Here is a 27,778-nt window from a genome sequence, read left to right as displayed (position 1 = left end):
TTGATGAAGGCCAGTGCACCATACACAGAGTCAACCTGCGCAGCTGCTTTGAGCGTCCTATGCGCTCGGACCCCAAGATCCCTCTGATCCTCCACACTGCCAAGAGTCTTACCATTAATACTATATTCTGCCATCATATTTGACCTACCAAAATGAACCGCTTCACACTTATCTGGGTTGAACTCCATCTGCCACTTCTGAGCCCAGGTTTGCATCCTATCAATGTCCAGCTGTAACCTCTGACAGCCCTCCACACTATCCACAACACCTCCAACCTTCAAGTCATCAGCAAACTTACTAACCGATCCCTCCACTTCCTTATCCAGGTCATTAATAAAATTCACAAAGAGTAAGGGTCCCAGAACAGGGATGCATCTCACCCTAACCATGGACTTTTTACTCTCCTCTCATCCGGTAGGCGCTACAGGAGCCTCCGTTCCCGCACCAGCAGGCACAGGAAGAGCTTCTTCCCTGAGGCTGTGACACTACTAAACCTCTTGTCGCAGCGCTAAGCAGTATTGCACCCATATTGTACTGTCTCAGTACTTGTATATTTGTGTGCTGTAGCACTTTTTTTTATTCGCAGTTATTTTGTAATTATCACTTCTTTGCATTTCTGGTCAGATGCTAAATGCATTTCATTGGCTTTGTATCTGTACTCGGCACAATGACAATAAAGTTGAATCTAATCTAATCTAATCTAAAGCAGATCCCTGAGGTACTCCACTGGTGACCGACCTCCATACAGAATATGACCCATCTACAACCACTCTTTGCCTTCTGTGGGCAAGCCAGTTCTGGATCCACAAAGCAATGTCCCCTTGGATCCCATGCCTCCTTACTTTCTCAATAAGCCTTGCATGGGGGTACCTTATCAAATGTCTTGCTGAAATCCATATACTCTACATCTACTGCTGGTCCTTCATCAATGTGTTTAGTCACATCCTCAAAAAATTCAATCAGGCTCGTAAGGCACAACCTGCCCTTGACAAATATATGCTGACTATTCCTAATCATATTATACCTCTCCAAATGTTCATAAATCCTGCCTCTCAGGATCTTCTCCGTTAACTTACCAACCACTGAAGTAGTACTCACTCGTCTGTAATTTCCTGGGCTATCTCTGCTCCCTTACCTGGAAAGGGAGCAACATCTGCAACCCTCCAATTCTCTCGAACCTTTACTGTTCCCATTGATGATGCAAAGTTCATTGCCAGAGGCTCGCAATCTCCTCCCTCACCTCCCACAGTAGCCTGGGGTACATCTGATCCGGTCCCAGTGACTTATCCAACTTGATGCTTTCCAAAAGCTCCAGCACATCCTCTTTCTTAATATCTACATGCTCAAGCTTTTCAGTCTGCTGCAAGTCATCACTACAATCACCAAGATCCTTTTCCATAGTGAATACTGAAGTAAAGTACAGTCAGCCCTCTGTATCCGTGGGGGATTGGTTCCAGGACCCCCCGCAGATACCAAAATTCGCAGATGCTCAAGTCCCTTATATAAAAACCTAAGAGAGCTCGTAATGGTGTTACGAAAAGTGAAAATAGCGTTCAGCATTTGTTTTGCAGTGAGCCATTATAAAGGCAGCACGCACCCCGAGCAGTGAGAGTGCTTTATCTCGATTTAGTTTGTGCATCCTTTTGCAAGAAGTGTCCTAAGGTATCAGAAAAGCCCAAGAGAGCTTGTAGGGGCATAACGCTTAGCGTAAAACTGGACATAATTAAGTGGTTTGATCGTGGTGAACGAAATAAAGACGTAGTGCGTGCGTTGAACTTGCCTGTGTCCACCATTCGTACTACTGTATTTATTCGCAGACAGAAAGAATCTTGAAAGCTGCCGATGTTACTACTGGTTCTGCTAGTAGCATATCATTCCTGCTTTTATTGTATGTTAGTGTTATTTTAGGTTTTATGTGTTATTTGGTATGATTTGGTAGTTTATTTTTTGGGTCTGGGAATGCTGAAAAATTTTTCCCATATAAATTAATGGTAATGGCTTCTTCACAACCGAACGAGACGCGATGCAAACGATGCTCAAACAATGAGTGCTGGAGAGAGAACTTCTGGGTTTTTCTGATCTGCAGTTGAATCCACGGATGCGGAGGGCTGACTGTATTTACTAAGTACCTCCGCTATTTCCTCCGGTTCCATACATACTTTCCCACTGTCACACTTGATAGGTCCTATTCTTTCATGTCTTATCCCCTTGCTCTTCACATACTTGTAGAGTGCCTTGGGGTTTTTCTTAATCCTGCCCGCCAAGGCCTTCTCATGGCCCCTTCTAGCTCTCCTAATTTCTTTCTTAAGCTCCTTCCTATTAGCCTTATAATCTTATACATCTCTAACATTACCTAACTCTGAACCTTTTGTAAGCTTTTCTTTTCTTCTCGACTAGATTTATTACAGCCTTTGTACACCACGGTGCTTGTACCCTACCATAACTTCCCTGTCTCATTGGAACGTACCTATGCAGAACTCCACACAAATATCAAATATTGAACATTTGCCCCATTTCTTCCGTACTTTTCCCTGAGAATAGCTGTTTCCAATTTAAGCCAAAAGGCCCAATTCAATACTGTACCACTCTGTGCTGGAATATGGCAGTATCCTTAATAGTTGTTGCTTTAAAAGTAAGCAAAATAAATTGATGAACAAGATCTGATTTTAACACACTGAGAAAGAGACCAATGTGGGAAAGAGGTAATGTGCATCTACAACATGCACAGAAGAATCATCATCTTCTGAGGTAGATATCTTGAGGATATTAATTGAGAAGTGCTGTGATTGAAATTCGTATATTTCAGAAGAAAAGCATATCTTTACAACATCTATTCTCACTTCTCGTGTAGTTTCGAAGCTTTGAAATCTTTGGCTGACTTCATGGTCACTGCCGATTGTACAGCTGTAGAGCAATGCTGTTTAACTAGCTATTGAATACAATATTAGAGTACAAAGGAATTCCATATCGCAGAGACTAGTAAACTTGCTTTTCAGTGACTTCCTCGAGAATGCCAAGTGAAGTTCAAAGTCCTGACATCATTCGGTGCAGAAATGTGCTGACTGGGATGCTTGATTTTGGTGGTAATAATTGGGATCTGCCTCTTAGTACACCATTGGATATTCCAGACACGTCTTGATGTTTGCACAGGTATTAAGATTGAAAGTTGATCAGCACACATCAGCATGAATAAATAAGGGTTAACCATTTAGAAAGATTAATTCAGAGAAGAGAAAAGGAGCAAATTTATTTTTGCAAATAGAATCCTATTAGTTGAATCCACTATTCTCACCCTTTGTTAAGTGCTTGTGCTGTCTTCAATAACTGGAAGAGAAAGACTTAACATTTGTTCAAAATAGCTATCACTTCAAAAAATTGTTATAGGGAAGAAATTGTATTATTTTTGAAGAGCTTCTTAGGTATTTAAATTTAATTACGTGAGTCCTTCAGTGTACAACTATTTTACATTCTCAGTTTCTGCAGAATATATTGCACTTAGCCTGTTTGTACATTTTATTTTACAAGCCAAATGAATTTCTAAAAGGTGTTGTTGATTTAAACTGAAGAAAGCTTTCTTTCTTCATGCTCTGATGTGTTAGTCTTGCTTTCAGTAAATAAAAAAAGAAAGAGCCAAAAATCCTCTCTACCTCCAGCTTCATCTATAGAGAAACAGAAATTGGTCAATTGTATTGCAAGTCAAAAATACTTCTTCAGGATTGGATCTTATCAAAAAGCATCAAAATGAGAAGGGATAAAAACAATTTTAATACCCTGCAGAAAAAGAAATCGAATGGCATGAATTTCTTCTGTGGGTTATCAAAGTGGTTAAAAGGTTCACTAAAGACAAAAAGAGATATTGATAAGAAATGTTACTGAAATAAGCAAGAGTGCAAGAATCAAACATGTAGTCTCTGAATAGTCTAAGAATAGATTTGTATATAAAACTGCTGAGTTCTAGCATTTTGTTTGTGTTGCTTTAGATTTGTACAAGCTGGATAGAGAGATACAAATGATGGGAAGGTGGAAAAGACCAATGGATATGTTAGGAGAAATAAAGCATTGGTATAGAAGATATTGTTGATAGGATTCTGACAGTAGGGTCCTGTCTCATATATCAATATGTTTCAATGTCAATATCAATTGGTTTTGTTCTTAAAATTAAATGCAAAGGGTAGAAGTTACTTTGTACTTACATTGAGATTCTTTGGAGCCACATCAAGGCCAGGGAGAGCATAAGTTATATAATTAGGCCATCCTATATAGTTATTTTTGTGTATTTGAGCTTTCTCTGACACTTTCTGTTAGAAAGTTTTAGAAGTCTGAAGTTTGAATCCTTTTCAGTTTCCTGAACACTGAGCAAAGTTTCAACAAATGTGTATTGGTAGATGCAGTACAAAGTACACACATTGTGCAGGGCAATCTGGTAGAAAGTTTTCCTCAAATTCAGTGTTAATAGCACCTTTTCAGTTTGATTTAACAAAATACTGTAGTTGGCCTTCAAACAAGAGATCCTGTTCACTCTAAATGCCCAGCCTTGCTGCTGGCTTAGAAATAAAATTGACATAAATACCTTTTTATTTGGTTACGCAACTAAGTTTTCATATACAAGAAAACATTGAATTGTTTACGATTTTCTTTGAGCTTAATTCTAGTAGTGTGAAGACACTAGTGTATCCAACAGCCCTTTCCTGCTTTCTCCTCTGCAAAGCTTTCCAATACTTCAATGTCCCATCAAAGTCAAAGTCAAGTTTCTCATGTGCAGAAGTACGTTTCCACAGGTACAATGAAAATTTTACTTGTAGCAGCATCATGGGCACATAGCATCATATAAACAGCATTCACTTGAAAAATATAAATTTTACATAATTTTACACTAATTTTTACAAGAAAACATAATTAAAACCAAAGTTCATTTTAGTGCAAAGCTGTCAAAGTGGCCCTAGTATTGCTAAACTTTAGTGATTAGGATTTTGCCCGTCTGTTCAAAAGAAGAATGGTTAAAGGACAGTAGTTGTTCTTGAACCTGGAGGTGTGGGACTTACGGGTTCTGTACCTCCTACCCGACAGTAGCTGGTGACGAAAGGGCATACAGGAGTGAGATATACCAGTTATTTGAATGGCATCACAGCAACAACCTTGCGCTCAACGTCAGCAAGACCAAAGGGCTGATTGTGGACTTCAGGAAGGGTAAGACTAGGGAACACAAACTAATCCTCATAGGGGGATCAGAAGTGGAGGGAGTGAGCAATTTCAGTTCCTGCTTGCCAATATCTCTGAGGACCTAGCCTGAATGCAACATATTGATGCAGCTATAAAGAAGACAAGACAGCAGCTGTATTTCATTTGGAGTTTGAGGAGATTTTACTTGTCGACTAAAACATTCATAAACTTCGACAAGTGTACCATGGAGAGCATTCTGACTGGCCGCAATACTATCTGGTATGGTGGGGCTTCTGTACAAGATCGAAATAAGATCCAAAACTTGTAAAATTAATCAGCTCTATTAGGGTACCAGCCTCCGTAGTATCCAAGACATCTTCAAGGAGAGTTGACTTAGGAAGGCAGCATCCTTCGTTAAGGATCCGCAACACCCAGGACACGCCCTCTTCACAATGTTACCACAGGAATGAGGTACAGAAGCCTGAAGGGACACACTCAGCGATACAGGAATAACTTCCTCCCTTTTGCCATCCAGTTTCTAAATGTTCATTTAACCCATGAACACCAGTGTTTTATTGCACTACTTATTTTAATTAACTTTAATGGACATATATACTTAATGTAACTCAGATTTTTATGTCTATATTTATTTATCATGTATTTCATTGTATTGCTGCCATAAAGTTAACATATTTCACAACATACGCCAGTCATATTAAATCAGATTCTCTTTCTGATCCTGCTTATGTTCCTGCGTATTTGAATTGCTGTCTGAAACCATAATGCAACCAGTCAGGATATTGCAGCAGTACATATATAGAAGTTTATAGAAACATAGAAAACCTACACCACAATACAGGCCCTTCGGCCCACAATGCTGTGTGGAACATGTATTTACTTAGAAATTACCTAACGTTACCCATAGCCCTTTATTTTTCTAAACTCCATGTCCCTATCCAGGAGTCTCTTACAAGTCCCTGTCGTACCAGCCTCCACCACCATCGCCAGCTGCCCATTCCACGCACTCACCCCTCTCTGCGTAAGAAAAAAAAACCACCTTACCTCTGACATTTCCTCTGTACCTACTTCCAAGCACCTTAAAACTGTGTCCTCTCGTATTAGCCACTTCAGCCCTGGGAAAAAGCCTCTGACTATCCACACGATCAATGCCTCTCATCGTCTTATACACCTCTATCAGGTCACCTCTCATCCTCCGTCGCTCCAAGGAGAAAAGGCCGAGTTCACTCAACCTATTCTTATAAGGCATGCTCCCCAATCCAGGCAACATCCTTGTAAATCTCCTCTGCACCCTTTCTATAGTTTCCACATCCTTCCTGTAGTGAGGTGACCAGAACTGAGCACAGTACTCCAAGTGGGGCCTGACCAGTGTCTTATATAGCTGTAACATTACCTCTCGGCTCTCAATCCCATGGTTGATGAAGGCCAATGCACTGTATGCCTTCTTAACCACAGTCAATCTGCGTAGAGGGATCGGACTCCAAGATCCCTCTGATCCTCTGCTCTGCCAGAGTCTTACCATTGATACTATATTCTGCCATCATATTTGGCCTACAAACTGAACCACCTCCACTTACCTGGGTTGAACTCCATCTGCCACTTCTCAGCCCAGTTTTGCAACCTATCAATGTCCTCTGACAGCCCTCCACACTATCCATAACACTCCCAACCTTTGTGTCATCAGCAGATTTACTAACCCACCCCTCCACTTCCTCATCCAGGTCATTTATAAAAATCACGAAGAGAAGGGGGTCCAAGAACAGATCCCTGAGGCACACCACTGGTGACCGACCTCCATGCAGAATATGACCCGTCTACAACCACTCTTTGCCTTTTGTAAGCAAGCCGATACTGGATTCACAAAGCAATGTCCCCTTGGATCCCATGACTCCTTACTTTCTCAATAGGCCTTGCATGGGGTACCTTATCAAATGCCTTGCTGAAATCCATATACACTACATCTATTGCTCTACCTTCATCAATGTGTTTAGTCACATCCTCAAAAAATTTAATCAGGCTCGTAAGGCATAACCTGCCTTTGACAAAGCCATGCTGTCTATTCCTAAACATGTTATGCCTCTCCAAATGTTCATAAATCCTGCCTCTCAGGATATTTTCCATTAATTTACCAACCACTGAAGTAAGACTCATTTTATGTTGAAGTTTTCAATGACAAGCTGAACTTCCTTAACTTCCTAAGAAAGTAAAGACGCTGGCGCACTTTCCTTATGGACAGGTCATCCGATATATTAATGCCCAGGAGTTTAAAGCTATTGACTCTCTCCACCAGGGTGTAGTATCATCAGAGAATTCAGAGAATTTGAAGGTGGCATTGGAGCCCAGTGTTACCCCATCGTTTGCCATTGTTAGCTGTGGATGCGTTTACCTCTATGCTTTGCACTTCATTTATCCTCAATTCCATGCTTTATCCCTTGAGGTGTACTCTCCCTGGTTTAGGATATGATCTTTCTAATTTATAGTATCTATTTGTAAACAATGCCATGAGATGTCAGACAGGATAATTGCATAATTTTGTTTTATTTTTCAAGTTTCATCATTACAGATATTTCTTGTTTCCTTTTTTGCATCACTTACGGTATCTACTGATTTTATTTTCTTCAATTAGTTTCACGCAATGGACACTTTACACAAGCACAACTATGACTTGACAAATGCAATCAGCATCTTAGTACCACAGGGTGGTCCGGTTCTGTGCAGAGATGAAATGGAAGAGTGGTCAGCGTCTGAAGCTAGCCTGTTTGAAGAGGCATTGGAAAAGTATGGCAAGGATTTCAATGACATCCGGCAAGACTTTGTAAGAACAGCAGAACATTTATTCTGATCTCATTAATCCATTGATTAGATAAAACTGCGGGAATAAAGTTAATTTATTAAAAGGACAACTTATGATCCATTTGATCTGATGCAATAATATTTCATTCTGTGAGCTGTAAGGAATTAACATGATAACACTGATGTGTTCTTTAGAGGTCATTGCATACCTCTGAAAGAAAATGAGATGTAAAGGAAAATAGAAAAAGTGAAATAATCTGGATTATTTTGGGAAAGAAAGATTCTTTTGAAGGAGGAGGAGAATAGATCAGGATCAGAAATATAAGAATCTGTGGATTCCTTCCCTTGGATTTGCCACACCTTCTGAACTTGCAACATTCTACTACTGCTGATTTCTTTTCTGATAACGCTTTGTATAATTTTTAATTCACCGTCCTTTCCTGCAGCCCAGTCATGTACATGTTCACCAGTGTGACTTTCCAGAAAGTGCTTTCAGATTTTTGCCACTAATTTTTGGATCATTCTTTCATTTCCCTTCTCATTGTGTGCCCTCACTCCAAGTACCAGCATTCGCTTTGAGGATTCAGGTGAATAGATAGTTGCTGTGAAATTTGACTCCATAAACTGTTTTTCAGCATTATGGAGTGATTTATTCCCCGTCTTCCAGTTCAGCACGAATTGTATATGGTTTATATCGCTGTGAAAATTTAAGTGGATGCTTTGTGATAAAATTTTTGCTTCAAAGATGCACAAAAATGATGTAATTCCTCATGCTGTGTTGATTTTGGACAAGATCATAGGCCACATTATCCTGGGGTCAGCTGTTATTGGGCACTCTAGGGATTAAGTTTTTCCCAACTGCAATAAGCCTGTTGTCATCAACCACAACCCTAAAGCCACCCTCTCCAATTATTGTCCACTCTTTTTTCTTGCTTTTGAAAGTTCTTAAAGACATTATCATTTGCAATAAAATGTCTGCCTCCTGAGGCCTTACAATTTCACTTATACCGTACAAACTGCAATATTGCTTCTTGTGAAAGTATTCATGACCATCACTACTGTTTAGTGACTTCATTTAATTACCTTTGACCTTTTTGTGTCTCTGTAATATTATTCCTCAATGGTCCACCTTCATGAGTATATTCAAAGCATTTGTTCCGCAAACAACACTGCCTATTGAACTTCAATTTACTGATTTTTTGTTTTTTTTTGCACTACATGTTGTCTCTAATGCTGCCAGCATGCAGAAAACTTAGATTATCTGTGTCTAATTTTAATTCATTCTTGTTCACCATAAACCACCTTTTTCTCCATTGCAGTTATCAATAGTTCCTAACACACACACTTTATTTTTATAAATATGTATATTCTCAACTTTGAAAGCTTAATTAATCTTCAAAAACATTTAATTAAAATAAATTGTGCGTTGACCTGTAACTGAGTGCAATTATCACTATCTTTTTAATAGCTGCCATGGAAATCACTGACCAGTATCATAGAATACTATTATATGTGGAAAACAACAGACAGATATGTCCAACAGGTAAGCTAAAACAGTGCTTATCTTATTGACAATTTGTTATTGAATTGGTAATTAGTTTACAGACTAATGCACATTAAACTCATTGTTTTTGGGCTAAACAAAATTGCTTCATACAGATTGAAATCTTCAGAAGCAGCAATTAGACTCATTCTAAAGTTATTTTCTATTTACAAATAGCGTTAATAGCTTCCCATTATTCTACGAGCTTTGTGAACTTTAGAACTTTAACAACATCTTCTGTGCAAAGTTAATACATGTTCTTTTTATGATATATTCTGATAATAAAAGCATTGTTTATTTTCTTCAGACAGTTCAATCTAAATAAATCTTTATGATTTATCGCTATATACACTGCTATATATGTTATGGCGGTTCTGTGTTGATTTATTTAAGGTCTCATTCATGCAGGAAATCACTTTAGGGCCAAGTTTTATGGTTCCATCTATTTTAATGGACAAAACATCACTGGGATAATGCTCACAATTTGCTGATATTAAAACTGCCAGCTCTGGTGAAATTGGTCTTTACGAACCCTTACAACATTATGTGTATCTATATCGGTGGTATTCCAGTGATGTTGTGTTTGAAATTAAGCATTCATTTTTCAGAAGACTTCATTGAGAATGTTGATATTGGATGAATTTGATTTTACCATTTACTGCAGTGAACTATACTGCCATAACAAAAATATTATTCTAAGGAATCTCTCAGCAGGATAGGCAGTATCTGAGGATAGAGAATTTTTCTGTGCATTTGCAGCATCATCTGTTTTGTTTTGCTTCAAATTATCAGCATCTGCACTTTTTTTTTAAACTTTTCAATGCCACGGCATGAAGTTTTCAGTAAGGAGCATATCTTACTTTTTTAGAACTGATGGTTATTAAACATAACTTACAAAGTTTTGTAGCAAATGTGGCTTTTGAACAGAAAATCAGTGAATGATAGGCTAGAAGTATTATTAAATTAAAGAATATTGTAAAATAATGGCAAAATTAAAGCCCAGCTAAGTGAGGCAAGAGCAATGCGGATGAAAAATTGCTTTTCGAGCTGCAGTAAATAACTCTGTTTGGCATGGAGAAATACATATATGCAGTGCTATTTCTGAGAACTCAGTAACAGGGCCATTGTTGTTTTTGACATACATTGCTTTCTTGAAATTCTGTGTACAGTTTTCAATTGACTTCTATAATTCTATTTTTTTTTAATTTTTAGAAACGCCTCAAGGCAGCTGAGGCAGAGAGCAAACTGAAACAGGTGTACATTCCAACATAGTAAGTTTTTGTAAACGAGAGTACATTTGTAATGAATGTGAAATGTTGTGCAGTTTTAGATCTAATTTCTAAACATTGTTTATAACATTTACAGTGATGTAAACTGGTAGTTGACTGCGATCTGCCCAATTGGTTCCATGCCAACATCCCAAAAAGCTGAATAGAAGAGCTGCAATTTGAGATTAAGCTAAAATATTTTATTATCTTGATTTGTTTGATCAAACAAATTCTGTATTATTAAGTTGATTGTAAATTTATGGTTTACTTGAAATACAAGCTAAATTTATTTCTATCTTTTCCCATGGCTGCTACTTTGACAAATTATTTTAAAGGTCATTTGACCCTGGAAAACTAATGTTTCAGACTGAAGGATAGTCTGAACAATTTCAATCAGTGTTGATTGAAATGAATGAGCTCTCTCTGGCATAGGTTCAACAGGCAAGTAATGGGAATGCAGCAGGTCTGTGCTGTTGTACTGGATTGGAGCCCAGGGTGAGTGTGCAACCAGGAAACTGTATGTGGAGCCTGGCCGGCAGGTTTGAGACTGATGCTTTCATGTGGATGTCCCAAATGTTCATTTACAAGGAACTGTCAACATTTTATTGCAAACCTCTGCCTTAATATTTTCCGGTCTTAATTTCTATATTCCAAATGAGTGCAACATAAAAATTAGTCGCAAATAGGAAGTTGCTGTGTTTGTTACTATTGATACTAACTTTGCCAGATTGCTGGTGCATTATTTAGTAAAAAGATTGGAGACATCTCCACATCCCTCCCCCTCCAGTCTCCTATCATTTCGGATCTCCCCCTCCCCCTCCCACTGTCAAATCTCTTACTATCTCTTCTTTCAGTTAGTCCCGTCGAAGGGTCCCGGCCCGAAATGTTGACTGTACCCCTTCCTAGAGATGCTGCCTGGCCTGCTGCGTTCACCAACAACTTTTATGTGTGTTGCTTGAAATTCCAGCATCTGCAGATTTCCTCGTGTCCACATCTATTCATTCTCTGTTCAGGCATAGAGCAGCCGTGAAGCTCAGCACCTTAAAATTCCAATTTTAAAACTCAAATCAAATCGAGTACATTGTCATGTGCATAAGTATGGTAAGATAAAGGTACAATGCAAAATTTCCTTGCAGCAGCATCACAGACAATGCACAAATTATAAATTATACAATCAGTGAAGAGAAATAGAAGACTGTGTGCAAAACTAGACATTAGTGCATAAAGAAAGGTGGTCCATAGTGTTCCGTTGCTGAGGTAGGGTTAGGGTTTGCAGGTCAGTTTAAGAGCCCGATGGACTGATAACATAATTGTAAAACAGAGCTGAATCTTATAACAGGAACTTTATTGCTGGGCATTAGTTCAACAGATACTGCTGCATGTTCACCCAAGAAAATTATATACTGGTGAGTGATTTATTTTGCAATATTTGATATCTTTTTTGTTAATAAATAAATGTTTTCTTTTTTTTATTCTGTTATAAAGCAATAAACCTAATCCCAATCAGATATTGAATGTTAATGGAAAGCCTGCTGTGGCGAATGGTCCAGTTGGAGCGATGGTTTATCAAAACCAAAACTCAAGTTTAGGCCGACCATGTGAGAGTTGTTACAGTGAGTACCATCCAACTAATTTATTTTAGCATGAGATCTGAGCATAATCTATAAGAGGATTCTCTACAGAAATGAACTTTGTAATTCATATAAGTATATTTGGGAGTAATGACGAAGGGTGATTGATAAGTTCGTGGCCTAAGATAGAAGGAGTCAATCTTAGAAAACCTAGCACATTTATTTTTCAACATAGTCCCCTCCTACATTTACACACTTAGTCCAGCGGTCGTGGAGCATACGGATCCCTTCTTTGTAGAAGTCGGCGTCTTGGACCTCCAGAGAGTGGGCCACAGCAGGGGTGATTAATAAGTTCGTGGCCTAAGGTAGAAGGTGATGAGTTACTTGCACGTGCAGTTCTACGCTTTGAGTGATTGTACAGAAAGTTTGAAGTTAATAACTCATCTCCTTCTACCTTAGGCCACGAACTTATCAATCACCCCTGCTGTGGACCATTTTCTGGAGGTCCAAGACGCTGACTTCTACAAAGAAGGGATCTGTATGCTCCACGACTGCTGGACTAAGTGTGTAAATGTAGGAGGGGACTATGTTGAAAAATAAATGTGCTAGGTTTTCTAAAATGGACTCCTTGTACCTTAGGCCACAAACTTATCAATCACCCCTTGTAGAAACTTTTAGTTTAGTAATGCAGTTGCATTTTACTTTAGCATCTTCATTCAGTTTCATTTTTTTTATTAGGCAGCGGTACAAGCTTTCATAAGTTTTAAAAAAAAAGTTAGTATTCATATTTTAACCCTGACATACTGTTCGGGTCAAATTTGACCCGTTTTGACATTCGACAGCAGTAAAAACACCCTAAATGCCATTTTTTAAGCCAACATTTGATGACTTTTCCTAAAGTGACCCAAAATGCGCAAAAATGAAGAAAAATCGGCTTTAAAAAATGGCATTTAGCATGTTTTTACTGCTGTCAAATGTCAAAACGGGTCAAATTTGACCGGAACAGTATGTAAGGGTTAAGTTACTTTTCAGGGTTACATAGGTTGCAGTAGTGTGCCTCTGCAGTGTATTGGAAAAGAAGCAGTACAAGATACTAATAACTTGCAACTGATATCAACAGTTGGCTGGACGGGAACATGAAGGTGCAGGAGATGGATACAAAAGGGAAATGCAAGAGTTCACCTAAGTATCAAGAAGTTAAAGGGGAAATCTTCCTTTGAACAGTGAAGCTACCTTAGCTTGCTGCTGCCTTGCCCCCAGGACACAGACTTCCTCTGGGGGAAGTCATCTGCCACCTGATTGGCCAGTAGAAGTTGGCATTCTCCTTCTAGATAATTTGAAGCATTCAGTAGTACAGTCTAGGTGTTCTGACATTATTAACTGGCTGAACTTCTGCCTGTGCTCAGGAGCCGTGAACTTTTGCTCAGTTAATTAAGTGAAAGCGAGATTATAAAATAGCATTCCCGATTTAGATGATTTCTCTTGTGCGTGTTGGGTTTTTAAAGTAAGTTTGACATTTTCAGCATTACCTTGGGGTTTCTGATTTATGTAATCCATAACTCCAAGCAGATGGAAGCCTGTTGTTGTAATGTATCTGTACCCCATTTGTCTTTTCTGTAAAAATATGCCAGATGAACCACAAGAGCATAAGTAATAGGAAGAAAAACAGGCCATTTGTGCCTACTCACACATTCAGTTATGTCACATTTAATCAATCTCAGTCCCACTTTTTACAAGCTATCATTTTCCTGGATTCCTTTGTAGTCCAAAAGTCCATCAGCAGTAACAGCTTTCATTTATGCAGGTCATTTAAAAGAGAAAGCAGTACAAAAAACAACAGGAGGATTATCAATTTACAACTGATATCCTGCCAGACAACTTTAGGCAGGTGACTAAAAGTATTAGAAACATAGAAATCTACAGTACATTACAGGCCATTCAGCCCACAATGTTGTGCCAACCATGTAACCTACTCTATAAACTGCCTAGAATTTCCCTACCGCATAGCGGTAGGAAACTTATTTTTCTGAGTTCCATGTACCTGTCTTAGAGTCTCTTAAAAGACCCTATTGTATCTGCCTCTACCACCTTCGTTGGCAGTGCATTCCACGCACCCACCACTCTGTGTGGAAAAACTTACCCCTGACATCCCCTCTGTACCTACTTACAAGCACCTAAAAACTATACCACCTCATGTTAGCCATTTCAGCACTGGATAAGAGCCTCTAGCTAACTACACGATCAGTGCCTCTGGCTATCCACACAATCAATGCCTCTCATCACCTTACACACCTCTATCAAGTCACCTCTCATCCTCCGTCGCTCCAAGGAAAAAAGGCCAAGTTCACTCAACCTTTTACATAAGGCACGTTCTCCATTCCAGGCAACATTCTTGTAGACCTCTGCACTCTCTCTATATTATCCACATCCTTCCTAATTTGATGACCAGAACTGAGCACAGTACTCCAAGTGGGGTCTAACCAAGGTCTTATATAACTGTAACATTACCTCACGGCTTTTGAATTCAGTCCCACGGTTGATGAATACCAACACACCATACAGTTTCTGAACAGCGCCGTCAACCTGCGCAGCAGCTTTGAGTGTCCTATTGACATGGACCCCAAGATCTCTCTGATCCTCCACACTACCAAGAGTCTTACCATTAGTATTATACTCTGCCTTCAAATTTGACCTTCCAAAATGAACCACTTCCCATTTAAACTCCATCTGCCACTTCTCAGCGCAGTTCTGCATCCTATCGATGTCCCGCTGTAACCTCTGACACCCCTTCAGACTATCCACAACACCACCAACCTTTGTGTCATAAGCAAACTAACTAACCCACCCTTCTACTTCTTCATCCAGGTAATTTATAAAAATCACAAAGAGGACAGGACCCATATCGGATCCCTATGGAACACCGCTGGTCTCTGACCTCCATGCAGAATGCAAACTATCTACAACTGCCCTAACCTTTTGTGGTCAAGCCAATTCTGGATCCACGAAGCACGGTCTCCTTGGATCCCATGCCTCTTTACTTTCTGAATGAGCCTTGCATGGGGAATCTTATCAAATGCCTTACTGAAATCCATTTACACTACATCCACTGCTCTACCTTCATCAATATGTTTTGTTACATCCTCAAAGTATTCACTCAGACTTACAAGGCACAACCTGCCCTTGACAAGGCCATGCTGACTGTCCTAATCAAAATATGTCTGTCCACATGTTCATAAATCCTGCCTGTCAGGATCTTCTCCAACAACTTGCCCACCACTGAAGTAAAACTCACTGGTCTATAATTTCCTGGGTTATCCCTAAGCTCTCTTCTTAAACAAGGGAACAGCATTTGCAACCCAAAATCCTCCAGTACTTCTTCTGTCCCTATTGATGATGCAAAGATCATCCCCAGAGGCTCAGCAATCTCATTTTTCACCTCCTTCAGTAGTCTGGGGTACATCTCATCCGGTCCCAGCAAATTATCTAACTTAATGCTTTTCAAGAGCTCCAGCACATCCTCTTTCTTAATGTCTATATGCTCAAGAGTTTCAGTCTACTGTAAATCATCCCTATAATTACCAAGGTCCTTTTCCCTGGTGAATACTGAAGCAAAGTATTCATTAAGTACCTCCACTACCTCCTCTGACTCCATGCACACGTTTCCACTGTTTCACCTGATTGGTCCTGTTCTCACACAGCTTATCCTCTTGCTCTTCATATACTTGTAGATTGCCTTGGGGTTTTCCTTAACCCTGCTCGCCAAGGCCTTCTCATGGCCCCTTCTAGCTCTCCTAATTTCCTTCTTAAGCTCCTTCCTGGCAACCCTATAATTTTCTAGAGCTCCATCAGTACTTAGTTTCTTAACCTTTTCGTAAGCTTTTCTTTTCTTCCTAACTAGATTTTCTACATCCTTTGTACACCATGGTTCTTTTATGCTATCATCCTTTCCTGCCTCAGTGGAACATACCAGTGCAGAACGCCATGCAAATGTTCCCTGACCGTTTGCCACATTTCTGCTACGCAATTTCCCTGAGAACATCTGCTCCTCATTTATGCTCCCAAGTTCCTGGCTAATAGCATCATATTTCCCCTACCCCAATTAAATGTTTTCCCAAATTGTCTGCTCCTATCCCTCTCCAGCACTATGGTAAAGGAGATAGAGTTGAGATTATTGAAGATGATTAGCCTTATTTGTCACGTGTACATTGAAATATGCAGTGAAATACATCATTTATATCAAATTAACTCAGTGAAGATTGTGCTGGGTTTTAACTAACCTCTTAATGAATGAAAGGGAAGTGGCAACATTCAGGAAGGGATGTCTAGAAGAGAATTTAAAAATTGAGGTATTACTTAATTGGGATTCAATGCAGAAAGTATTGAATCCCAATTTGGTGAGTAGAGGCACCAAACAGAATTTGAACTACGTGTTTGGGGCTTTATGGAATTTGGAGTGCAGAGTTTTAGTTGACCTCAGCTTTATAGTGCAGAGAGTAGGATGTCAGCCAAAAGTGCTTTCAAATTAGCTGTAGAAGTAACAACAGTATTGGTGATGATTTCAACAGCACATACAAAAATGAGCAACTGAGTAGTGTAGTGACAGTAGAAATCAACCGACTTAATAATGGCGTAGAGTATGATTCAAAGCTCATCTGCAGTCAGATATGCTGAGGTTGATAATATTTCTTATTTCATCAGTAAGCATTAACAGTACTATGGGGGTAAAGAATCACAAAGATTCAAAATCTTTTGAAGAGAATTCTTGCCATCGTTGTCGTAAATGGGTATCCCATGAGACTATGACTCCTTTCTGAGTATTTGTTGTAAATGTCATTTTAGATACCCCTAATGTATTTTCAGTATTCAATAAGGTTGTTTACTATTGACAGATGAGTTACTTTAGTGATCCTAAAACAGAGTAATTTTAGAACACTGCATCTCTTTTGTGTAGACCGTATGCAGTATTCTTTGTATTTATACTTTTACATTTGGCTGCCATATTCCCATGGTGATTGGGTTTAGAACTCTTGCTCAGCCTTTAAAATTTCCGGCTATTTTTGTGACTCTGGGATGCACTCCAGCATGCACAACCTCTATATTCTGGGAATGACAGTGGAAAGTGTGCATTCTTATAAAAGGTAAGTGCATTGTGCTGTGATGACAATCCAGGAAATGTGCTCTGTTCTGCATTTCTTGTTGTTCCTGACTACCAAATTGGTAAATTCATTTATTATTGTCACATTACAGCAGTGCATTCAGGTGGTACATATGAAAACAATAACAGAATGCAAATTAAATGGTTACAGAAAAAGTGCCGTACAGGTATACGAGAAGGTTCACGGTCATAATGAAGTATATTTTGGGGTCATGAATCATATTAGGGGACTATTGAAAGTCTAATAACAGCTGGATAGAGCACTCCTTGAGCCTAGTGGTACGTACTTCTAAGCTTTTGTGTCTTCTGCCCAATTGGGGCGGGGGGAGGTAGAAGAGAAAATGTTGGAAGTCTGACCATAATTTGTCCAAGTTTCTGGTATCCCTGCCTGTGGAGATATTCAGACAATTAATTTGTACATGTCAAAAGCACAGGCACTAAAATTCGAATGTTGTTGGTAGCATAATGGCTGATTAGCATCCTTTGCTGCACCATTCCTCAGAGAATTACAATGAGAATTTCTGCTCCCACTCATTCTGCAATAAACCTGTGTTTTACTCAATCCAGTTTTGCAAGTTGGCAAAGTCTCTACGTGGCAGCTGGAGGTCTTATCTTGCTGGTCCTATATTCTCATCTCACAGGCCAGAAAAGTCTTGGCTTGGATTCCGACACTGGATTATTTTCCAGATGTATTGAAATAGGAAAGATTTGGCAGACTTTTAAGTGAGTTCTTATTAAAAGTAACCTTCACACAAGGTGCATTAATATAGTTATTATTTGTACCATGCAGCTCAGTATTAAACAGGTGCTCAAATATCATGTTGCTAAAACAAGGGTTCATATAGAGTATGTGCTGAGAAATTAGAAATTGCAAACAAAATACTAAAGAAGTAGTAAGCTGAAACATATAATAATTTCCTCACAATGGTGATGATAACAAAGCCAAAATTAGGTCTACTAGGTTCAAATCCGTCAAGACCCAATGATGTACAGATAGCATTTTGATTCCATGTGATCATTGATTATTTCAGGAGCAAAATCTGGCAAAAAGAAAACCATGAAGGAATTTTATCAACTTAAAATGTTGATCAGATTTACGAATGTTGGTGGAAACTGTGCCATTAGGTTTACCTGTAACGGGGATGCTTACACATTATTGATTTTAGTTACTGATTTTCTGTTTTAAGTTGAAGCAATCTGACAGGAAATAATTCAGTAAGCCACAGGTATTGGAATGGTCACAAAATTAGAAAGATGTTAAGTTAGTGCAATTTCTTCCAAATTTCTGCAATTATGTTCAAAACATTCATAATTGGAATAATTGACTTTTTTCCCCAATCTGTACTGTTTCAGCCACACAGTCTCAACAGTGGTTTTCCTGGGGACCTCCAAATATGCAATGTAGACTTTGTGCTTCATGTTGGACATACTGGAAGAAATATGGTGGTCTAAAGATGCCTACTCGAACAGAAGCAGAAAAAATGTCGCCACCACATGATGTTTCGGTAACAAGCTAAAAGCTCTGAATTTCCTAAATTATGCTGATATTTTTGATTAGCTGTCAACACTGTCAATGGACCAGTTTATTCTGGACTTTATTTCTATCATCAAGTTTTTATTATTGTTCATATCACCTGTAAGTTTAATAAAGCAATATTTGCTCTAATACAAAAGTTAAACCATAATCATAGTACTTTGAGCTACCTTTGGCCTTGGAATGCAAAGCCACTTAATTTTTCTCTCACTTGCTTAAAAGGAAAATATTGGATATAAGATGGCCCAATAGTTCATTGCAAAATTACCTTGTAATCTTTCAGTTGCTTAAAGAACACTGTCTTCAAAGTATACTAGGGTTGACAAAGTTAATGTTCAGCTTCGTTTTAAATATGAATATGATATTACATCATAGTAAAATTGTCATTACCAATATGTAACAAATATGCACATATATGTTACAACATTGACACATGCTATTTAAAAATATAAACTGATCAAGTTCATCAAGGATGAATTTTGAAAGCAGAGTGAAATCCATTATAAAAGGATTTTTGACATCAGTCCATGGAGTGGCTAATGTGTATCATCTCTGTTGCCTCAAAAAGGATACTTTTGTGTAAATTCAGGTGTTAACAGATCCAACTTTACCAGTTTGATTTAATTTGTAACCATCTTATTTTTCAAAATGTAATGAATTCACTTACTGAATGCTTTCCTTCTCTATATTTTCAAAAGGAACCACGTGTAAGAGGCATCTTTCGTCATGGTCAACCAGGGCATGGTGTGCCAATGCATATCGATAGTCCAAAGTCTACGTTGAAGACACGACAGTCTTTCTTTCTGCAGACAACACGTCTTACAAAACTTGCCAGACATGTTTGCAGAGATATTTTGCAGCTGAAACAGGCAGCAAGGAGACCATTTGTTCCAATTAACTGTGCTGCCATTAAGGCAGAATGTAAGAACTTTTTAAATTCTTAGCTTTGATTTTTCCATGCTTTCCATCATTCCCTGTCCCACTGTTTGCAATAAATGAACTTATGACTTTACATTATTTATTTGTGTGGATTTTTTTTTTGAATTTGCTCAAAAGCCTTCTGTAGCTGTTTGTGTTATTGTGTAAGCAACTTCAAGGAAGACTGTCTGCTTCAAAATTCTAAAAATATTTGTCAAAGTGTGTAATTTATATTGCAATTAAAATAAAAACTGTGCAGTCATTTTTATTTTATAATGCTTTTATAATAATGTAAATAAGTGATTTGAATATTCCAAAAGTTAATTGGTACTTTTAAGCCCCATAATATGTAAACAAATACATAAAGTTTTAATGTGTCTATAATATAGGTGGCATTCAAGTAGTCATTGCCTTAAGATAAAACATGAATTATTAAAAATATATTTTGACTTACAACTGGTGTACATTCCCCTAAATTATACTGTTTTCTCTAGATCTAGTTCTGATTTGATCATAAAGCTTTTGATTAAGTATAAAATTTACTCATCGACCAGGATGATTGCAAAGTAGATATATTAGCAGACGTTCTTTCTTTAAGTTGGCTGTGTTGTGCTTCACATCTGCTGCTTTAGATGCAATCAAACTATCCTGGGCAATATATGAGATTTTAGAAATGCAATTTGATTCCATAAAGCCAAAGGATAAAATTCAAACCAGTGACATGAATTAGAAGCCTGGTAAATATGTAGCTGTAAGCAGAAAAAAAAAATCATTTTCAAAACGCTTGTCATGCTTTTACGTCATTTTTTCCACAAATAGTGCTGAATATTCAGCAATTAATATTCAGCATACTTTGCAAGATGAAAATTATGATAGAAGCCTTAAGTAAAGAGTTTACTGCAGTAGAGCTTCCTACAAAACGCTTTCAGTTTCCATTCTCAATCATAAATGCAAGTTACTTCAATGTTGCAAGCCATGTGTAAATGGCATCTGGGTGATAACCCATTATGTTATTGATATGATTGGCACCTTTTGCAGCTGCACTTTTGTTTATTGTTCTTCATTTGTGCCTGTAGTAAATCATGTGATTCTTTTAAAATGGTGCATGCAATTTCTAATAATACATAATCACAATCATCTTTGTAAATGTTCCACATTGTGTAAAACCTCTGATTGACAGCATACCGTTATTCCAATGCAGAGATTGCTTGATTGGCAATTTATGAAATATAGGAAGAACTGGAAGATGGGACATGCAAGTAATTATTCTGAACAAGCTGACATTTTGTAATATCACAACTGAATACAAATTAATTCAGCAGTACATGAATGTCTGAAATATGCTTTTCGTACTAGAGGAAAGCTGAAGACAGATTTCCTGAATACGATGAACTCTTCAGGAGTTAGAGTATCACTGAAAATGTGTTGATGCATGTAAATGAATGGTTTAATTGGACTTTGAAAGTGCAAGATGTCAGCAGTTATCCAGTATATTTTGTTTAAAAAATGGTAATGGTGTAACTTATCCGTTATCTTACTTTTTCCAATTTAACAAGGTAAGTAAAATTTGAATATATAAAAGAGTCAACTTCTTGTGAGATTTATTAAGATCAAACTTTGTTGCCAAATTTGTTTGAGAAATGTTAGTTTCCTAATGCCCAGAAAGGATCAGAAAGAGATGTTAAAACAGAATAGTTCCATTTTCCACTCCATTTTGGGCAAATCCTCATATTGAAGTGCAGTTAGTGTTAGAGGTAGATGAGTCAACCCTCTGGCGAAGACTCTTAGAGGGATTACCATCTAGATGTACTGGTTTGTCACTCAGCTGTAAGACGGTGCCAACAAATGCAATTATTATTTGATTTGTAGCCTGCAATGGACATTAGACTTGAAGAAATACACATCTGATGTTAGAATGGATGCATTTTCCTTTCATCCTGGTCTTTACATTTCAAACAACACGCATTATTAGATTTATAGTATTTTCAAGCGTTTAATATATAATTGAAGAACATATATGGCAGCCCAGGAAAACTATTTGGTAACATAATTTTGAGTTATAAAATTAAAGTGTGCATTGTGTAAGAAAAACTTTTGTTTATTTAGCAGTGATGTACAATGTTGGAATACGCTGAATGTTTTCTGCTGACAGCGACCTCTTTGAATGAATTGTGCCTGTTGTTCCTTGCATACATCTCAGGAATGGCTGTCTTGCTGAAATAATGCATTTACCAACCTATTTTTTTAATAAATGCAAGATAATAAGATGGTGTATTGCTGCTGGAGAATAATACCCTGAAAATAAATATAGCAATATTTTGTTTGGATAGCAAGTAAGAACACACAGAATTTATGTGTTCAGAGCAAAATAACCAAGGGGCTATTTTATATTAAGGTTTTTTGTTTTAAAATAAAATAATCTGTCAAAATTGCAGAGTTGATTAAATAGCTAATTATTCTTGCTATGTTTCACCATTTTTTGCCTAAGAAGTGAATTATATGCCAGACCTTTTGCCTTGTTTGTCCAGATAATAGAATAGTTACTTTGAAATAGCTAACACACATTGATAAAATTTCCACCTAGCACCTTCTCATTTAGCCATTCATTTTCTCTACTCCTGTTGTATGTTATAAAAAGGAAATCATAGATACTTTGAGAAACGTTTAGGAATTTTTCTTTTGGTCTTACACAGATGTGATACTTTCCCTATTAGAAAGATACTGTGACATTGTTCTCCGTGAAACATTTGTTGCTTGAAAATATAAGTTCAGATTGCTCGAAAGCGCAAAAGTTGGAGACCTTGTTCCAATCTGGTTTGAATGGCAATGTTTGTATTGCAGCTTGATTATTCAAGGAGGCCACCACTTTTAGGATTTATGCTCACCTTTTTAATTTACTTGCTCTCTTTCAAGTACTCTGTTTTCGACTATTCAGCTCTCGTACTTACCCCACAAGAAACATTTGAGTCCTCTCACTCATTAATTGTCTGATCCAACATACTACATCCGTCCAACAATCAGCATTCTTCTTCAACTGCCTTACACTTGCTAACATTTACCAGCATCTGATCCTCATTCTGATCTTCCTTCTTCATCATAGTCCTCTCCCCCATTGCATTTCCCAGACCCAGCCTCAAATATTTCCTTCATCAGCTCCACACCTGTACACATGCAAATGGTTTTTCTATGCACAAGTTCTTGGCAGTCTAGTGCTAATGAATTTGCAAACCTAAATGGCAGTTGACGTGGCGTACAGCAACTGATTATTTCGCTTCTTTAGGGTTTTGTGAATTTTCTAACTTAATATTCGTGTTTGTATTTTGACTGATACTGCAAGAACATGAAGAGGGCATATTTTCAAATTTGCACAGATTTGTTAGTTGTTTGTGCCCTAAGCACACTAAAATATGATGGTCTACATTTTGCTACTGATTTTGAATAAACACCAGTCACTCTCCTTTAGTCTCCTCTTAAATCCCTCCTTTGGAGAATATATTTGTGTGATCAGGGTAGTAAATGTTTCTCATTAACCAGTGTGGTTAAGTGGTCATTGATGCCTGGCAGGAAACTCATCCCTATTAACGGAAATTGATTTTCAAGACAGAACAGTGAACTGACAGTGATGTAACATGTTTCGTGTTGCCATCCAGGGATGAATTTCAAGGCAATATAGTTTAAATTCTTGAATACAAGTGAGAATATTACATGTCACATCAAGGACAGAGTGAAAGGAAACAATGGTCTGAATGGACAAAGAAAAAAGATAATAGGAACTTTACGTTAGGACAAAGATACTGCGTTAAGTTTTAAGTTTCAATATCAAAGGAATTGATTCTCAGTAATTAAAACTTATTGTACTAATCTCCACCTGTGGTAAAATGGAAAGATCTGAAACTTTTTCTGGCACGTTGAGTGACAACGTACAGGTCCTCCCCAGGCCACTAACCTCTGACTTCTGTGCAGCCCGTACACATAAGCAAGCATTTAGGAGACCAGCAAGATGGAATTCCCGGCGGCTGCAGGGCTGCATTGCATCTTCTATCGTGTGGGATCAGTTTATGGCAATACAGTATCTGAGTGGTTGAATTAAATACTCTGGGTTTACTACATGTTGTCTTTGGTTGTCCTGTGTTTTTTAAAAATATATTGCTGGGTGGCATTTCTGACTTTGGAGCTTCTCAGGTTACGGACAGTTCCTAGGAATGGAACCCTACTGTAACCTGTGGAGAACTTGTACTATGTAAGTACTGCAACTTCATACGCACTGTTCATCTCACTCCGCAATGACACAGGGAAGTGCTACAGTAGAGTGAGCAATTGGAAGAACATGCCAATTCAGATCACTAATTTGCGATGACAGCATTTAACCACGGAAGTTCCTGCTAGCATTATGTTACTGTAATTGTCTCCCAAAATATTGAATACTATAGATAATTCTGAAGGAAGCATTCATGGGGTAGACAAAATGGAATATTCCCCCCCCCCCAGTGTTATGACTACTTTCGCTTCTCCTTCAGTATTTGGTTCACTTGAGGAATTTTAATGTAATTCATATTTTAAGGCACTATTGCTGTCTGCAGTGGAAAGAGAGCTTAGAATGAGGTAAAGAGTGTTAAAATGCTGCAGATGTCCTGTATATCCTATAGAACTCTTGAAAGCTACTGTTCTACAGTTGCTGGTTACATAGTTATTAAATAATGGCAGCATATTTACCTAAAATGATATTATAATAATAGTTCCAAGATTTTGGTGTGAAGAATTCTAATACTTCTGATGAACCATTTGAATGTTAAAAATAAGTGCAACTTACTTAGATTATGTACATTGAAAAAACTAGGTATTGATTGAATTGAAATAAGATGCAGTTTTGGAGAAGGATTTATTGTAAAGGAGAGAAGAAAATTCAGAATTAGTTATAGTAACCTGGGTAATTAAAGATTTAACTCTAGTATAGTTAGCATTATGCAAAGAAAAAAATGTGCCTTTTTTTGGAGTGAAGTATAATAACCTCCATTTCTGGATAGTGTTGCATCAATCATAAAATTTGGAGAAGTGATGAATGTCTCCAGTCACTTTGTAACCTTAATGTGATTTCCTCATGAGGGCTGCATGAGGTGTTTTGATCCACACCTGATACTGTTAGCAGATCTAATGATGATCAGGGCCATGGCACCATACACTGAATGAACAAGACTGGATAGAGAGAGAAGGCATCTCTAATTGGGAAGATTTCTGACACCTGTCAATAGAAATGGCCATTCTATTTATCTCCTTGTGATTATTGTAAGAATTCATGCATGTGGAGAATTTGCAATTAAGTTGAATCTTGCAATTACATTGTGAATGTATCAGGTAAAATCTGAAAAGGAAGATGTTTTTGACAGATTTACATGCAGGCTTATGTAAAGTTTTGGTGTCTTCATTAGTAATGTACGTAATGCTTGAAGAATCATGTCCACAGAGAAGAACTTAAAAAAACAACTAGCAATGTGGTGAATTTGCCATGCTATTTAAGGGACTACTTGGACCAAAGGGTACTGCAGCCTATAAGAGCTGTAAGAAATATTAGAGCAGGTTAATAGTGCTTAGGACCCCTAAAGCAGTAAGTTATGTATCTGGCAGAAGATGTCATCTGATGAACGTCCTTGATTTGTTTCTGGACATTACAGATTAATTATTTGATTTAGACCCTCCATAAGTGTGAACTTCCACGTAAAGGAATTTCCAATTATTACAAGAAATGGTGTTTCAAACGTTGGACATGCCAAAGTGTTAAGACAAGTTTCAAGTCATCAATTTTATCATCATAGGTAGATGTATGGTTAGGTACAGGTACAACAAAAGAATTTGCCAAGTGTATCCCAGTTTCATTAAGCCTGTTTGGTGTCACGGGAATACTTCCGTCCAGGTGAAAATGTTGAGATTCTTCTGCCTAAAATCAAAAGCATTCTTTAGATTGCATTAAAGGTACTAGTAATAACAATGACCTGGGCACTGGATTTAAAAAAAAACGCATATCCATTTGAACGGATGGGCAGGGCACTTAAATAAAAACTGACTGCGTGTTCATAGAAATAGAAAATAAAATGCTTTTTTTGACAAATCTGTATTCCTTCCTGGTAATAATTTGTTGCAACAACATTCATTCTTATGCAGGTTGGATTTGTAAGCACATGTTGGACCTTCCTTTATTGCCTTTGATAGTAATTTTACCACTGGTTAAAAATGCTATATTTGAAAAAGGCCTTTATTCTTACCCTGAATCTATTACCACAATATGCAGGTAACAAAGGTGGTAACAAACTTGATTTTTTCAGTGTTAGTTAAATATCACCAATTGCTGCAGGTTGAATGTTTTTCAGAATTTTTAGCTTGGAGTTTTTAGATTTTGCAATTGATATCACTTTTTTGGTTAAGTATTTGATTGTACAGGAAATGGGAAGTTTATGTTATTAAATAATTCTACTTGAAAAACGCTGTCATCATGTCTGTTACTGGCAGCTGTTACATGCGCATTAGATGTTTCCTGTTCTGTCTACAGGTGCTGCTAGGTTTCCAGATGCAGCGAAAAGGCCACTGAATATCAAAGAGCCATTGAGGAAGCCTCTGGCAAGTGTTATCAAGTATCTAGGTGGGTGTTAATGATTTTGGGAAAATACTAAGAAATGCTGCTTCATTGATATGTAATAAAATATATCTGAATTGAGTATGTATATTAATGAATAAACAGAGCACAGGAGGTATATAGCATTGACTTCGACAGCTGTGCCACACTAATGGCTTTTGGGACCACCTGGTAAAGGAAGCTATTGAAATAAAAGTAGAGGAAAAGAATTTTAACTAAGACAAAAGATTCGCTCTAAGTAGGAACTGGAATTTGATTGTAAACAAGGTGGGACAGCAGAAACCTGATTGGATGAGGATTAACCAATCAAGAGGGATGGACGACAGGAGTATATATATACCACCAGGCTAGACATGCCTAGGCATCATGCCTGATGAAGATCGCAGAGTTTGGCCTTGAAACGTTGGTTAAAATCAATACCTGTACCCAGCTGGAAGCCCAAGAAGAGTTCATTTGTCACATACTAGGTCCTTTCTCATATATATTCATTCTTGTATTTTCTCATTTTACAAATGGGAAAATGATAATGTACTAGTCAATAGAGTACTTAGACATTTAAAACAGAATTTCCAGCACAACAGGTTTAGGGATACAACAAATCTGGTATTATTTTCCACTTCCTTTGAAGTACATATGTGTTACCATATGGGACCTTGAGATTCTTTTTCTTTGCAGGTATTTATCGGAAGAAAAGAAAAAAAATAGAATTTGCAAAGAAAAACTACACTTAAATGGACAAAGTCTGACAAATAACTAATGTGCAAAAGAAAACAAGCTATGTAAATAACAAATACTGCAAACATAAGTTGTAAAGAGTCCTTGAGAGTGAATCTGTTAATCATAGAATTCTTAATAGTGTTGATTGAAGTTATGCACACCAGTTCAGGAGCCTGATGGTTGAAGGGTAATAACTGTTCCTCAACTTGGTAGATCCTAAGGCTTCTGAACCTCCTGCTAATTTGTAGTAGCAAGAAAAGGGCAATTGGCCCCACTTCACCCTCTCCCAAAGAGTTAAAGATTTTCATGTATTCATTCTCTGTGGGGTAATTTTTGTTTTATGAAATTTTTTTGCACGACATGTAACAAATATGACTGGATATACATTATATTAAAAGGATAGGCAAGTAGGCAGAGAGGATGGAGTAGCTCTGTTGGTAAAAAGATATTTAAATCAAATCCTTAGAAAGAGGTGA

At 37.7% G+C, this 27,778-nt stretch overlaps 1 protein-coding gene across 5 annotated transcripts in view; it reads left to right on the top strand.

Moving 5' to 3' along the window:
• The window catches only part of LOC134350477 (metastasis-associated protein MTA3-like), a 216,570-nt gene that overhangs the window by 129,622 nt on the left and 59,170 nt on the right, over nt 1-27,778 (top strand). For all 5 annotated transcript variants that reach the window (XM_063055687.1, XM_063055686.1, XM_063055690.1 and 2 more), the window contains exons 9-15: nt 7,805-7,993; nt 9,440-9,514; nt 10,727-10,785; nt 12,268-12,395; nt 18,862-19,013; nt 19,741-19,963; nt 26,502-26,591. In XM_063055687.1, the coding sequence (XP_062911757.1) occupies nt 7,805-7,993; nt 9,440-9,514; nt 10,727-10,785; nt 12,268-12,395; nt 18,862-19,013; nt 19,741-19,963; nt 26,502-26,591 (916 nt within the window). The remainder of the gene's footprint in view (nt 1-7,804; nt 7,994-9,439; nt 9,515-10,726; nt 10,786-12,267; nt 12,396-18,861; nt 19,014-19,740; nt 19,964-26,501; nt 26,592-27,778) is intronic.

This window comes from Mobula hypostoma, chromosome 8 (genome assembly GCF_963921235.1).
Source record: "Mobula hypostoma chromosome 8, sMobHyp1.1, whole genome shotgun sequence".
Taxonomy (NCBI): Eukaryota; Metazoa; Chordata; class Chondrichthyes; order Myliobatiformes; family Myliobatidae; genus Mobula; species Mobula hypostoma.
The sequence above is the reverse complement of the archived record's forward strand: the minus strand, read 5'-3'. Positions and strand labels throughout refer to the sequence as shown.